At 38.4% G+C, this 16,209-nt stretch overlaps 1 protein-coding gene across 1 annotated transcript; it reads right to left on the reverse strand.

Annotated features, from left to right (window-relative positions):
* Positions 1 to 2,401: 2,401 nt before the first annotated feature.
* On the reverse strand, positions 2,402 to 7,209 carry LOC110465221 (heat shock 70 kDa protein 12B-like). The gene is made up of 6 exons (XM_021520893.1): positions 7,133 to 7,209; positions 5,898 to 6,201; positions 5,403 to 5,621; positions 4,881 to 5,028; positions 3,351 to 4,401; positions 2,402 to 2,850 (listed from the first exon to the last, which is right to left on the reverse strand). The coding sequence occupies exons 2-6, from the start codon at positions 6,195 to 6,197 to the stop codon at positions 2,835 to 2,837; spliced, it is 1,734 nt and encodes a 577-aa protein (XP_021376568.1). The 5' UTR covers positions 6,198 to 6,201; positions 7,133 to 7,209; the 3' UTR covers positions 2,402 to 2,834.
* Positions 7,210 to 16,209: the final 9,000 nt, after the last annotated feature.

Consider the following 16,209-nt stretch of genomic DNA (forward strand, 5'->3'; position numbering starts at 1 on the left):
CCCATGAAAATTTTGTTTTCTAGAACGTCTCAGGAGCCATTTCCCACGTCCTGATGTCTGAGATAATGATATGTTGTAATTTATAACATAGTTTCAAAACAGGGGCCGGACTTGCCCCGATCTCCCCTACACATGTATAATACATGTGTAGGGGGGACCGGGGCAAACACGGCCCCTTTTCTTTGTTCAAGACGTTATGGAAGGCATGTACTATACTGCTGAAATGCATATTTATATATGTCATTTAGAAAAGAAATGTATTGTCTTTCATAAACTAATAACCAAATCGTAAACAAGACTATATTTTGGGAACTATTGGACTTTTTAGGTCGAGAGAGTTGGGGGCCGAACGAGCCCCGCCCTGAGGTAAATCCGGCCCCTACCAGGGCAAGTATGGCATGAAGGATAGAGAAGACAATTTACTAATAAGGGTATGGAATTTCATTCAATTCTGTTGGAAAATAAGTCCAGAACAAATCAGTGAATACAAAGAAAAAAATACTTATTTTTTGGGACGTAAAAATATTATTTTTGTGGTCAATTGGGTGACGTTATCAATAGTGACGTCACTTGGCACAATAACAGTTGCATTCGGGGTTGCCGAATGTGCCCCGGCAAAAGGGGCCGAACGTGCCCCAAATTGATATTTTCTTAAAAAAACCACATTGATTGTCTGTGTCCACTGTGCCATACTCGGAGTCGTTTGCGCCAGGCGTGAGTTTCTCAATTTACTCAATCGAGCTGTTTAGTTAATGCAATGGTATCAGCAAGAAAAAATAATGTCATGAAAACCTATACTTGTCAAAATCATGTACAAGCCCGGGCTTATTGGCTTACATGGTAGCTACGCGCCTGTTATGATATAGGCTGTGATGGTGGATGTCTATATTATGATATAGGCTGTGATGGTGGATGTATATATTATGCTATAGGCTGTGTGATGGTGGATGTCTTACTGTATGTTATGATATAGGCTGTGTGATGATGGATGTCTATGTTATGCTATAGGCTGTGTAATGATAGATATATTATGTTATGCTATAGGCTGTGTGATGGTGGATGTCTTACTGTATGTTATGATATAGGCTGTGTGATGATGGATGTCTATGGTACATTATTGTATGATATAGGCTGTATGATGATGGATGTCTATGTTATGCTATAGGCTGTGTGATGATGGATGTCTTACTGTATGTTATGATATAGGCTGTGTGATGATGGATGTCTATGGTATGATATAGGCTGTGTGATGATGGATGTCTATGTTATGATATACGCTGTGTGATGATGAATGTTATGTTATGATATTGGCTGATGTTACACCGCTAGTTGTTCTGTAATCTCCATTGACGTAGCGTGCCGCCCTTCTCTGCACCATCTTATTAAGTTTGATGTGCTTTGGTCTATTTTGATACAATAGGACGCTCACATATTCATGAACGGCCAGTGATCTAGAGCACTGCTTCTTTGATAATGTCCCTATGTGATTGGACCAGCTGAGGTTGTTTATCCCCATGTTCTCATCTGTCGTAATTGCGACAAATGGGGTCCAATGGATGCTGTAGGTGGACACTGTTAGCTTCCTTCTGTTGGTGACGCATAGTATCTCACATTTTAGCCCGAGTTTCCCCTGGCCCTAACACCAGACTTAGACATTTTGACATATAGATGGCTGGTGTACTACATGTCAAAATGTCTAAGTCTGGTGTTAGGACCAGATGAAACTCGGGCTACTGACATCTGTCAGGATTGAATTGCATCAGATATAACAAATCTTTTCCTCCACTGCTACAGGTTGTTAAGGTCCTTTTAAAGGATCCCAGAGTCCGTACCTTTCTGTAGAGGAGAAAATAGTCTGCTCTCAGGCAGGTCGTGAATATGAACGGGAAAGAACAAAAGTTAAATAACTGGTAGCTTTCTCGTTCACATTTAGGATGGTATGAAACACAGTTTCGTTTATACATTACATTTCAAACCTTAAATACAGTTTTAAGGTGATATTTATTTTTTGTTTTATTACATGCATGATAATTCAATTACTTTAATGTTTAATAAGTATTGCGGAAATATATAGCATTGTCGTCTTTAGTAATTAAGCATGTCAGACACCACTCAACAGTATAAAGCTTACACTGTACGTTTTAAACAATCGAAACCATATTCAGTTGGTAATTGTCTCCGCGGAAAATATTTCTGGCTTCAAAAAAAGAATGGCCGTTCTTATAAAAACTGTTCTGTAATGCTTCAAAAGTATAACGTATTACCTGCGACAGGTACAGTGTAATTATAGTTTTCACTCTCTGAAAAAATATAACCTTGATGTTTATTAAAAATGTCCTTTCGCTGGACTTCACTGTCTGCAGATAAATGCTACGGAACAAACAAACCCAAAGAATATACATTACAAGTATGTGACTTTAACGACCTTGTTATATCAACTTTCAAATTACATCTCGGATTTAAATATAAAATGCAATTTACCAAATTATTATTGACCACAATAACTTTAGTTTTGTACATCAACTTCAGTTTAAGACTTTGACATTCCTCAGATAAATCTGATGGTGTCAGGCAGTGTTGAATCACGTTTGTTCCGATGTGGGCGTACCCTATGTGGTATCACGTGATGTCTTAGTTTTGAGTGTTCTGTATACATTGGTATCTGTTAAGCAGCCCGCGTAGTTGCACTGGACCTGACCAGTCTCATGAATCCTCCAAGCGGTGTCTATATAAGTAGCTAGACTTCTGCTGTAGTCTGAAGTATCTCTTTGGTGTCATCTTCTGGGTACCCTCTGACAGTGCACTATAGTTCTACTCCAGTTCCACTGTACACCCTAAATACCATCGCCCCTACAACGAAGACAAAACAAATGTTTTTTTGTTAAGACGTTTTGCTTGTTTATGATCTAAGGGCATATCGGTTACAGTAAGATTATGTAGGTCAATTATGAGGCCAATCCGACAAATGCATGTCAGTTAAAAAGCGAAAGAGGGTAAAAGAGAAAAGTCATCATGTTGATTTCGAGTTAATACTTGATAGCTTATTATATTATTGATTGATGGCTGATTACAGTATTATTAGAAATAATCATTTTTCAATAGACAACTTTATTTTTTAGTTAAAAAAGACATACAGTACATACAGTATAAGACTGATATGCATGTAATCCCTATAAAAAGTAGTCAAATTAATCTGTTATTAGAACGACAGTCCTTGATACCTAAACTTTCCTACGCTTTAATTTCAATTTCGATATTTCAAAATAACCATTTTTTTCCTTTGACCAAAAGTTTCTACATTTGAAACGATGATGTATAATATAAGTTGTATCAGTTCAGCTTATACTTACAAAAAATCAAAGCTGGCTTCGTACATTTTCCCAGTTGATATATCCCTTGCTCGAACGTGCAGTTCAGTCTCCCCAAATACAAGTGTCTCCTCAACCTCGGCTGGTCCCCGCCTGTTGGAGTCCAGTGGTACTTTGAGAACGCCTAGGGGTCGGCATCCTTCTTCGTCTACAAAGTCGGGGTCCCGTTTTGAGGACACATACACGGAACATTCTAAGCACTCTTCGTCTGGCTTCAGAGCCTGGAACACCTGCGACTCCGAATGTCCCCGTGTAACCTGTTGACCTATTTCGATGTACTTGAAGAAACCATCTCTACACCGAGCTACGCCATTGATCATGATCTTCTTGTCAGCTGGATGCCTACGTGGTTCAAACACAGGCCAGCTCTGGATACCGTACGTAAACCGTGCCACCCTGCTGCTGATGGATCGGGGTACGTGTCCGAACAGAACGGCTCCCTTCAAAACGGCCAATCCTGCATCATCTGGGACTATGACGACTTTTTCTGTGAACCTGTGGCGAATGGCGTTCTGCACAAGTATACAATCTGAAAATCCACCAACCATCAAAATATATTTCACATCCATGAACCTCCGGTCGTATAGTATTTCCTCCATATGACTGATGATACCGTCAATCGTTGGCCTAAAAAACTTTCTAAATTCTGCGTTCATTATTTGTATTTTCTGTCGACCACTTGTGACAGTTGAGGAAAATCTTGATTTCTTCACAGCATCGTCAATGCTTTTTCTCATTTTATCTTCTTGAAGAAGTTCCACGAGCGCGAAAGGTATGGTCATCGTCACTTTGGCAGGAGTCTCTTCAGTGATCTTCCGTTTCTTCATTTCGAATTCTCGCAAAAGGTGAACATAATCATCCATATGCTTTTCTTTCATCGCTTGAATATTTTCTGCTCCTACTATTTCCTCTAGAAATGCTCCGAATGCGTCATCAACGGATTTTCCGCCGAAAGCCCCTCCTGTGGCCGCGTGCAGTTCCTTTAGCGTCTTATCGGGTTGACGTTGATGTACTGTGATGTCTGCGGTACCACCTTGAACAAATCAAACCCAAGGTTAACTCTATGATTTCTGAATACTGACGTATTATACATGAAATCACCATATTAATATTTCTAGAAACTCTCAAGCCTCGGTTGTGAAAACTTATGGTTCAACAAGGATGTCTTACATGTATCATTGACAAGCGTAGCGATGTTTTGTTCTCGGATTTTGATGTAATAATAATAAAGCTGGCCTTACATATGTATTTTCATCACAAAAATCTCCGTACATATGAAAACTGTTGACGTTTAAAGTACAGAAATACTTTAGTGCTGCATTAAGCCAAAGCAACTAAACGTGACTTCGAATTAAGAAAAAAACAGAACATGTTTTTTTAAGATTTTGCTAACTAACAGAATAAGGCCGAAGCTTAAAATGTTGGGTCTTTCTCTGTACCAATGATGATTAAAGAGTACATTTAGTGAATTTTAACAAGAAAGTGAATTCACGCAGGATGAAACCCACTTACCGCCCAAATCAACAACCATGTAGGCTAGACCTGATCTGGCACACTGGAGGAAGCTGCTTGTGGATTTTTCCACTGGCACATGTTGGCAGTAGATTGAAGCTGCCTCTGGCTCAAGGGCTATCATAAGATGTTCCTCACGTATACCACCCTCGATTGAAAAATCACAAGTTGTCACCATTCACATCACTGTTTACAATGCATACAGGGTAATAATGATGAAGTGATTGAAAGTCCACGAAAACCAATATGTAACTACTTTGTTTTAGATTACAGATCAAACCGTCACCGTCTGAATCAATATCTGAATCAAAACTTCCTATATCAGAAAGTTACCTTGCGTGCTGCTTCCCTCATAAGAAACTCTCACGCCTCGGTTGTAAAAACTTATGGTTCAATAACGATTTCTTGCATGTACCCTTGACAAGCGTAGCTATGATTTGTACACTTTGTTATAGAATACAGATCAAACCGTCTCCGTCTGAATCAATATCTGAATCAAAACTTCCTATATCAGAACGTTACCTTGCGTGCTGCTTCCCTCATAAACTGCTTTGAGTTGTCGTCCCAGATCGCTGGCACAGTCAGAACGTATTTGATATCACTATCCACTATGCCGTCGAACTGCTTCTTGATTGCTTCCACCAAGTGACGTTTCAGAAAAGCGATCGAGAGTCCGAACACATCTAAGGCTGGAAACGGCTTCCCGGACTCGTCTTTGATCATGGTGGCACGCTGAAGGTTCTGTTATTGAACACACATGGTATATGGTATCGGATATTTATATGAATTTGTAGGAGTCGAGTGAAATAAATTAAAATAGAAAACTATCTTTCCTTCAAAACATAACGTGAGCATAATTCATCTGTAACATTTGATATTCTTTTGGCAAACTTGACAGTAACACAGCTTTTTGAACAGACTGTTTTGATTGGTTGAGAACCGATTATATGCTATTAATATGTGATTAACGGTATATTAAAATCGGTTCTACTACAGATGCGTACTGCAATTACTTACCTTATTATTATGGAGTACCATCTTAAATCTGTGGAAGTAAAAATAGTCCTGAAGGTCACCGCCTTCATCTGCCATCATAGTCTCAGCCTCGTACCCGAATGAGTTGAAGGTTTTATCTGGATTAAGGAGAAGTGCTGTCGGAGCCTTGTAGGACATCAACGTTCCCGAGTTCCAAACATTGCTTTTGATTTTGAGTGGGTCGTTATCGAATTCGTCCTTGCTGGAGAATGCGTACCCCGAGTAGGTAGTGCCGAAGTCTATAGCTGCCACAAACAGGTATGATTTTTTGGTGGAAGCCATATTTCTGCAAGATTTGGTATACACGTGTTGTGAAATATATTGTAATATTTTTTTCCGTGTACATAAAAAACCCCACCATTGGCATTAGTTTGTGCTATACAAAATTGTTTATCGCTTCAAGGACAACATGGACAAACTTTATAGATAGCAGATTTTCATTTCTGGTTGACAGGACGACAAGACCACTGATGATAATTTATCAAAGGATAAGAAATATCTCTGAAGGGTTTATACATATGGAGGAGTTAAAATTGCGGTTTTAAGATGTCACTAATATAAACATGAATTTTGTTTTGTCTAAACTGAATGTGTTCATGTGACATATTTTCGACAACTGTGTGCACTTTATTTTTAAACAATATGTTTCCAAAAGATGATGAATTTCACTTTCCTTATGTCTCATTTGTAAATAGTTGCTAGCTTTGATTGAATAATAGGTAGGTGAATCTAACTAAAATCAGATCAGAATTGCCGTTCCTCTACGATGCTCTTACATTATGTTGATGGAGATGCTGACAAAGTCAAGGTTGCATCAAGCATTCGATGCATGGGTTCAGATGTAAGAGTATCGTAGAGGAACGGGAATTCGGATCTGATTCTAATTATATTGTGTTACTCATATCTTGCGATCTGCGTCAATGTAACCACATTCTCTCTTTGAAACCACGAAATATTATATATATTACACCAGTTGATTTTTTCAGCTGTCAAGCTGCGTACGTGGTATTTGTGTACATTTACCGAATCTTCATTTACTTTCGTTTTCCGTCTAGTTAACATTATTATATCAGATCAAAGCATACTCAGACGAAATTAACAGCGATTTGACCAACTCCTGGCAACATTGAATTCAAGATATTCTCAACACTTCTAAATTCGAGCAGTTTAAATATATAACAATACAGTATTTTAACATAGTGTGGTTCATACTTAACCTTTCGTATTGCTCCGACAGGAATGTAAACAACTACAATTGCGCATGCGCAAGCTTCAGGTATATGTTACATTCGGCACACCTCGGCAGATGAAAGGTACCGGAATCGGCCGAGGTTTGCCGAATGATATCCGAGGTTAGATGAAAGGTACCGGAATCGGCCGAGGTTTGCCGAATGACATCCGAGGTTAGATGAAAGGTACCGGAATCGGCCGAGGTTTGCCGAATGGTATATGTTAGTCTCGGTCAACTAGACGCTTTATCATTAGGCGTAGGTACAGGGACGTTTTCCTTTAAACGGTCAAACCGGTCGGACCAAAGTTTTTCGTTTATTAGATACGTTCGGATCTAGTGGTCTGATGATGCTCTTAAGCAAGCCTTGATAAAGCCTTGAAAGGCCTGTATACACATGTGCAGGTCCGCTAGGATATATACCGAAATTGTTACATTTAGAAACGATCAAACCGGTTGTTCCTTATAAACGAACAGGCCCCTGCAGCTGTGTATAAAAGATTTGTTCAAGAATTCGTCTATTAAAATTTAAATTCACAGGGACCTGATCAGCATTTGTTACAACTACTTTTGGACCTTAATTATAAGGTATTTATTACAGCGCCATGTCAGTGTATATATTTTGTAGTCGGCTCATTATACCTTCCTCAAAATGAATAAAGTATGGAAGTCGCTTCGTATATCTGTTTTCGTGCGTTATGTATTTCCGCGCAGCCATTTTATCAAGCTATATGTCGTAACTTCGTGACCTGCTGGACACTGCACAAGGATATTTTAGACGTTTGACCATTGTCTGTAAACTGACAATTTTTTTACCGGAAGTTCGTCCGGAAAACAACACATAAATATGCAGTTATGCATCTTGCTCAAAATGAACCCATACCTGAAAAAACGGTGATATATTTCATTCATGAACCAGTCTTTTTTGTAGTCTGACAAACGTACGAAAATGTTGTATGCAAATGAGGCAACATCTCCTCGCCGTTTTTTCCACTTCCGAAGACAAACATACATTGTTTATTTCTTCTTTTACAAGAGATTACAGTCAATCAATAGATTCATATAATTATGTTCACATTTCAAATTACATAAAGATAGCGTGCATTAAAAGAAAATGGGAGAGAGTTACAGTAATGTGTCCATCTCACTCATCATGTTCTTTCTAAGTTAATTGACATATTGATCATCAGATTTTCCCACTCGTAGTCTTCTAGTAGTATATTCACACGATCTCCTAATAAGAAACTGCATTAGTTTTCATCCTTTAAGGTTTGTAAATGAAATACAGGAGGGAACTTCTAAAACATTCACCACACCATCCATACTTAAGTCACGCGTGTTGAACAATTTCGGACACTCAAGCAGAAAATGAAAAACAATATTAGCAGTAGATTAACCAAAAAGTTTACATAATACAATATCGCGTTCAAATATAAATGAATATTTCATTAGCTCTATTATAACTGCCACATGCATTTATGCAATTTTTGTTTGGTACCGAGTTCTAATATTGGGTTGATTCCCTGATAACTGCGCTTTGTAGATAGTGTATATCTCCACTGTATATGATTGAAATATGTAATAAAACTTTTAATAAAACGTTTCCAGCATAATTTTGGAGGTACAAATATGTTGGTTAAAAAGTCAATTAAAAATGACTCTATATTAAACTTTTTTTATGATGCTGAACACATCTGGAATAAATCCTATTTGTACAGCGGACAGTTCGCCAAACATGAACTGACATAATCTAATAATAAACAAGGACTTCCATACAAACTTTACACTTTCTAAACACAACTTTGTCTAAAGAAGCATTTTTTTTTTAATTTCTATCTCACTCCAGATGTTAAAAACTCCTAAACATTGTGAAGTTACAACAGTCGATGACGTTGTCGGTAGTCCAATACAACGGCTACAGACATATCTATGAGTGAGTTCTAGTTCTTCAACATATTTATTGGTATATAGCATACATGGATAAACAACAGATTTTACTGTATTAAAACTAGTTACAGGATTAAGTCCATTAGCGTGAATGCCTATACCAATAAAAGAGTTTAAACTTTTCCTTCCTTTCACACAGGACTCGGCAATACCACTGTCTGATTTTAGGTTACATGATTACAGACGTGAGCGATCGAATATCATAAAAGAACTTTTAACAGAGTTATAATTAAAGCGCCACATAGCAGAGTAATAATATTCAATGTCCAACTGTTTTTGAAGAAGAGAAAGCGACGAGGATAAAAGTAACGTATCATCTGCTAACAATACACAGGGTATGTGTATATCTTTAACTTTTAACCCGAAATTCCGATTGTCTAGCTCAACAGCAACATCATTGATCATTACCAGAAAACACCATGCGGATAACACTCGACCTTGACCTACTCCCTGACCTATTGGGTACGTATTACTACGTTTACCATAAAAAGCACCGATGACGTCACATTATAAATAGTAAATGAATTAAATGATAGTCTCCAAAACTTGCCATTGAAACCCAAATTGTGTAATTTGTACGTAAGACCGTTTATCCACACACTGTTGAATGCTTTTTGATTATCAAGAAAGGCAGGGAACTTTTGATTTTCTTTCTATATAATATGAAATAGATTCCTTTACAGTGAATGCCGCCGTGATACTTCCCTGAAACCTTGTTGGAGCTTATGGGGAAACTCTATGACATTACACTGTCTTAAGATTCTAGAGAGTAAAACCTTTTCCAGTAACTTTTGCAGTATCGGTGTAAGAGTTATGTCCCTGTAATTATCCATTAACAACCGAAATCTCGCTTACCACCTTTAAAAAAAGTAATTACTATACCAAATTTGAAATGTTCAGGGTATGACTCCCTTTTTACAGCTAGCATATCTTATATATATGTTCTAGAACTATCCCATCGTGTCCACCGGCTTTTCCACTATTCATATCTCTAATAGCCTGTTTGACTTCCAAAACTGTAATGGGGTCGTCACAAATACCATCATTATTGTTAAAACTATTAACGTACATACGGTCGACCATGCGTTCAATGCGTTTCTTGAACTCATCGTCAAAGTGTGGTTCATTGAGAGGACTTGACAAATTACGAAAATGTTCATACCACGCTTCTCTCAAAATATCAGAATCACGAGTAATCTTTCCATTTAACCAGTAATTCATACGAGGAAGAGTTTTTACTTACATTCCTCTTCGTACGTACAGCTTTATAAAATGTTCCTGTGTCGAGTTCTGCCATTTTTTCAAGATGTTCAATCTGTTCCCTTTCGTACTGTCCACGAGCGAGGTTTAATTCATTGCGAAGTTGGTTGGTTTGGTTGGTTGATGGGTTTATAGACTCCTTTTCACGGGCGAAGCCGGTGTTCTGTCGTCTTGAGGGGGTAAGTCTCCAGCTTACCGGACCCTCGGTGATTCAAAATGACCTAGCCCATTCCAGATCACGCCCGAAGGTCGGTCAGCTCCTTAGATGCGGATAGGCTGTCACAGTTACATACAGCACGTATATACGGGAGCGTGGAACACGTCCTTTAAACAGCTTCAATATACGTCCTCCTACGCATTGCGAAATGATCTCTTCGCGGTTTTATATAGTGCGTGTAGATCTCATGGCCTTTACCACGTGGACGACCTTCATCGATCCATAAAGACCGCATATATCTCATATTAGAATGCAGAGATTTCACATTATTATAGTTCCAATACGGTTTCAATTTTAAACAGAACAAAATGAGAAATAACTTGCCATCAACCAAAACCGATATAAGACTGCAGAAAAAATAAATAACATATATTCTATATCAGTGGCGGATTCAGAGGTTTTTTTTTCGGTTTGTTGACATATTGAAAAATCAATTAAAAATGTGAAATTTATAAACAATTGTTTCGATAATTAATTTGACGATCAAAGATATTTTTGTTATTCAAAACGAAGCTTTTGTTCTTACAGGTCACTATAGAGAATTTCTTTTTAGTGTACTTAATCAAAATAGACACACGGAAACATATGACGGCTACTTCCGACGGGAGATATTTGTTAAAAGTTGTTTGTTCTGATTTTTTCAAAATACAGTTTTATGTTGCGCGAAAACCGGTAACACGAAATAACTTGTTTCATAATTGTTGTAAAATAAATAAAGTTTATTTATTTATTGATAGCAGAAAACAAAGTCTATCAAAATCAACATTATGTACAAGACATTTTCTTCATTCATTTTGTGAATAACGAAAATCTTCTAATTGGCCAACTTTATAGTGTAATTCTCCTGTGTAACATTGAGTACGGTAAAATGCAAGAGAAAATAAAGTTCAATTCACCTTTCAAAAAAAAACTTCGCATTAAAAACAGTGATCTATTGCAAGCGTTTTTTTTGAAATAACAAGTTTTTTAGTAATCAGAGTACATTGACGGAATTATTAAAGGTTCAAAAGTGTTAAAGAATAAGCTAATAACCTTTTGAACGACTAGGACCTGGATGTTTACGCCGTAGGCGCAGCCTTAATATTTTTCCTTGTGATTGATTCAACATTTTTGTGGCCGAATGGTCTATCCTCCACACCTGGGTCGTGGGTTCGAGCCCCACGTGAGGCAGTTGTCAAGTACTATCCGCAGGTCGGTGGCCTTACTCCAGCTTATATTACCTCCACCACCATAACCGGACATGCCCTTAAATAACCATAGTGGTAAATAGTATGTAACCCGAACAAAACCGAATTAACTACCCCCACCCCCCAGTCAATCGAAATGACGGTTTCGGTTAGAAACCAGTACGTCAGAAGTCTATATCATTTAATTTAGATACAATTGTATAAAATTAATGCGTTTGTTGATACTCTCCGAAATACATGTAGATCGATCACTATGCTATCTAGTTTTCCAAATCTAGTATAAATAAACTTCTTGGGTTATCTGCATTTATAAGGAACACCTAATGGAAAATGATCAAAATCGACAAATCATATTTTTTTCTCTCCAAAAGATTACAATGAGCTATTTTTATTGACACTTTGCTGTTTTCCTGTTATTTACCTCAGACTATCATCGTGTGAATACGATGACATTTTATTTCTTCGTTATTCTAATCTTATACAGACAACGTTCCTAGTATGTTACCGTCAACCTGTAAATATATTACATTATTCCTTATTTGACATGTGTTTGTACAGGGATGTAGCAAGGTTTGTCCTTTGAAAGGTTTTCCAATGCGTCGCACGATAAGACAGAGTCTGTTTACAGTAGTGGGTACCTGGGGTCAGAAAGTTGTGGGTATATATATCGCACAGAAAAGTAAAGCAAATTGAAAGCCGATATATTCGATGACCGTAATGTAGATGAGATAATTCTTAAGGAGTGGGCGGACAACAGAATTTGGACGTTGGAGTGATTCCGCATTGTCCAAGGTGGAGTATACAATACACCAAAAACAGTACAACCTGTTTCTCGAAAGTCTGGTGATTATGATATGTGTAGGTTATAACCAGCAGATATATATGGACATTATTATAGAATTTGACAACTAAAAATTGGAGTTCTCGACTGGCATTTCAGGAGATGCATGCACAACAGGGGTGTTACTGGATGCGGTGCAAGTCTTAATCAAGAGTATCCTTTAGTGCATCGTACGGTTGACCTTGATTGCACATTCCAGAAGTGACAAAGATGTACTAGTTTTTGATAATTTGGCATGTGTTCTTAAATGTAGTATAGAACTTAACGTTACCAGTTCCTCTTTTACACAAGCGGACTTTTTCTGGAATATGCTTATACCTGTATGTACCTGCATGTGGCAAATCATCTATTGTAAATTGACAAGGATCTAAATGAATGACATCTTTTGCCTTTAAATGCCAATTGTGCTTTTCAATGGGAAAACATATTTTAAATCTATTGTCCCACTTTTTACCTGTAAGGAATATGAATGTTCTAATTATAGAAGTATGTGGTCTCATTTTGGGTCTAGTTGCATGTCTTTGTTATGTTTTGGTGCGTTTGGGTCTAGTTGTCTTTGAGATGTTCCGTGTGTATGATGTTTATTTACCGTATTATCATATGTATGGAGTGAACCGTATTTTGCTGGCATGAACGCAAATCGGTTACATATACTATTTACATTCTAACCTTTAGTTATTATTGACCCTAATACAGATATTCTCTTATATTTTCAATATCCAAGTATGGTTGTCGTCAGTGCAAACGATTTTCCTGGAACACCCTAACGTCACCAAGATGTTTGCTTCTAATGGTTGTCATTGTTGTTATTGGAGGCAGGAGAAGCTTCAAAATGACGCTGATCAAATTGCGTTCATAGCTCTATGAGCACGATTTCTTCTGATAACGCTTATAGATCTAGAGGATCTTGCAGTGGAAATGCAAATATAGACACATAGAGTTCTAATAATGGGATTTTCTTTATTACGGTACAAAATGACTGAGTAATATAGAAACCATGCATTTTTGAACCCCATCCTCATTTGTTTTCTTATAAAATACATGAACCTTGTGAATGGTGTAAATCGATATATTCAAAAACTCGCACTGCAAGTTATAAAAATAATACACGTTTATAGGTACAAAAGTAAATTGTGATTTTCAAACATGATTTTGTTCATTACAGGATACAATCCTGAAAAGAACCTTATAACTAATAACTATTTCAATTTAAATTCCATAAGAAAGCATTGCTGAAGAATGTGTTTACTGGCAATAGTTCCTCGACTTACTAGATATGCTTTCGAATGGGAACAAGAGGCCGAGAGGGCCTGTATCGCTCACCTGAATATGTTTAAAATAATTGGTAAAGATATAGCACTCCATGGTAGGTGCTGTAAGTACATATGAAATTTCAGAAAGATCCATCCAGTACTTGAGATATAGCGAGAACAAACTTCAAACAGAGCCCCACCCCTATGCCCAAAGGGGGTTATAACCACCAATTATACAAAATTGAGACCCATTGGCCAAAGGATGCTCCAGACTAAATAAGGATAAAATCCCTTAATCCCGATGGTCGAAGGAGGATTTTAAAGGTTTTACCTCTATTTCTCCTATTGGGCCCCGCCCTTCTGCCCCCTGGGAGACCACACCCACTGCTTATACAAAATTGAGTCCCCTTAGCCCGAGGATGCTCCAGACTAAATTAGGATAAAATCCCTTAATCCCTATGGTAAAAGGATTTTAAAGGTTTTACCTCTATTTCCCCTATTGGGCCCCGCCTCTCTGCCTCCAGGGGGGTTTGACACACCGTTTATACAAAATTGGTTCCCCTTCACCCAAAGATGCTTCACACCAAATTTGGACAAACTCATGTCATTTGTACAGAAAAAGAAGGTACCCCCAATGGGGGCCACACTTGCTGTTTATACGAAATTGAGTCCCTTTTGCCAAACGATGCTCCAGACTAAATTAGGATAAAATCCCTTAACCATATGGTAGAAGAAGGATTAAAAAGGTTTTACTTCTATTTCCCCAATTGGGCCCTGCCCCTCAGGTCCAAGGAGGGCCACACCCACTAATTATACAAAATGTGTTCCCCTTTATCCAAGGATGCTCCACAACAAATATGTACCAAATCCTTTCATTCCTACAGAAGAAGGATTTAAAAAAAAAAATTGCTATGTTTCCCCTATTGGGCCCCGCCCCTCAGACCCCTGGGGGGCCAGACCCATGGTTTATACAAAATTGGTTCCCTGTCACCCAAGGATGCTTCAGACCAAATATGGAACAAATCCTTTCATTCCTACAGAAGAAGGATATCAAAGAATTTGCTATATCTATCCTATTGGGCCCAGCCCCTACGTTTATACAAAATTTGTTCCCCTTTACCCAAGGATGCTCAAAACAAATATAGACCAAATCCTTTTATTCCTACAGAAGAAGAAGGATTTTAAAGAATAATTTGCTATGTTTCCCCTATTGGGCCCTGCCCCGCAGGCCCCTGGGGGGCCAGGCCCACGGTTTACACAAAGTTGGTTCCCCTTTACCCAAGCATGCTTCAGACCAAATATGGAACAAATCCTTTCATTCCTACAGAAGAAGGATATTGAAGAATTTTCTATATTTCCCCTATTGGGCCCTGCCCCTCAGGCCCCAGGGGGACCAGACCCAAGGTTTCTACAAATTTGTTCCCCTTCCCCCAAGGATGCTTCTGACCAAATATGGACCACATATTTTCATTCCTACAGAAGAAGAAGGATTTTAAAGAATAATTTGCTATGTTTCCCCTATTGGGCCGCGCCCCTCAGGCCCCTGAGGGGTCAGACCCATGGTTTATACAAAATTGGTTTCCCTTCACCCAAGGATGCTTCAGACCAAATATGGAACAAAACCTTTCATTCCTACAGAAGAAGGATATTAAAGAATTTGCTATATCTATCCTATTGGGCCCAGCCCACAGGGGAGCCAGACCCACCGTTTATACAAAATTTGTTCCCCTTTACCCAAGGATGCTCAAAACAAATATAGACCAAATCCTTTTATTCCTACAGAAGAAGAAGGATTTTAAAGAATAATTTGCTATGTTTCCCCTATTAGGCCCCGCCCCGCCCCGCAGGCCCCTGGGTGGCCAGGCCAACGATTTATACAAAATTGGTTCCCCTTTACCCAAGCATGCTTCAGACCAAATATGGAACAAATCCTTTCATTCCTAAAGAAGAATGATATTAAAGAATTTTCTATATTTCCCCTATTGGGCCCCGCCCCTCAGCCCCCAGGGGGGCCAGACCCAACGTTTATACAAATTTGTTCCCCTTCCCCCAAGGATGCTTCTGACCAAATCCTTTCATTCCTACAGAAGAAGGATTTTAAAGAATTTGCTATATTTCCCCTATTAAGCCCCGATCCTCAGCCCCCAGGGGGGCCAGACCCACCATTTAAACAAAATTGAGTCCCCTTGGCCCAAGGATGCTACAGACTATATTAGGATAAAATCCCTTAATCCCTACGGTAGAAGAAGGATTTTAAAGGTTTTACCTCTATTTCACCTATTGGGCCCCGCCCCTCTTCCCCCAGGGGGGCCACACCCAACGTTTATAAAAAAAAATGAGTCCCCTTCAGCTAAGAATACT

This window comes from Mizuhopecten yessoensis, unplaced genomic scaffold, assembly GCF_002113885.1.
Source record: "Mizuhopecten yessoensis strain PY_sf001 unplaced genomic scaffold, ASM211388v2 scaffold11063, whole genome shotgun sequence".
Taxonomy (NCBI): Eukaryota; Metazoa; Mollusca; class Bivalvia; order Pectinida; family Pectinidae; genus Mizuhopecten; species Mizuhopecten yessoensis.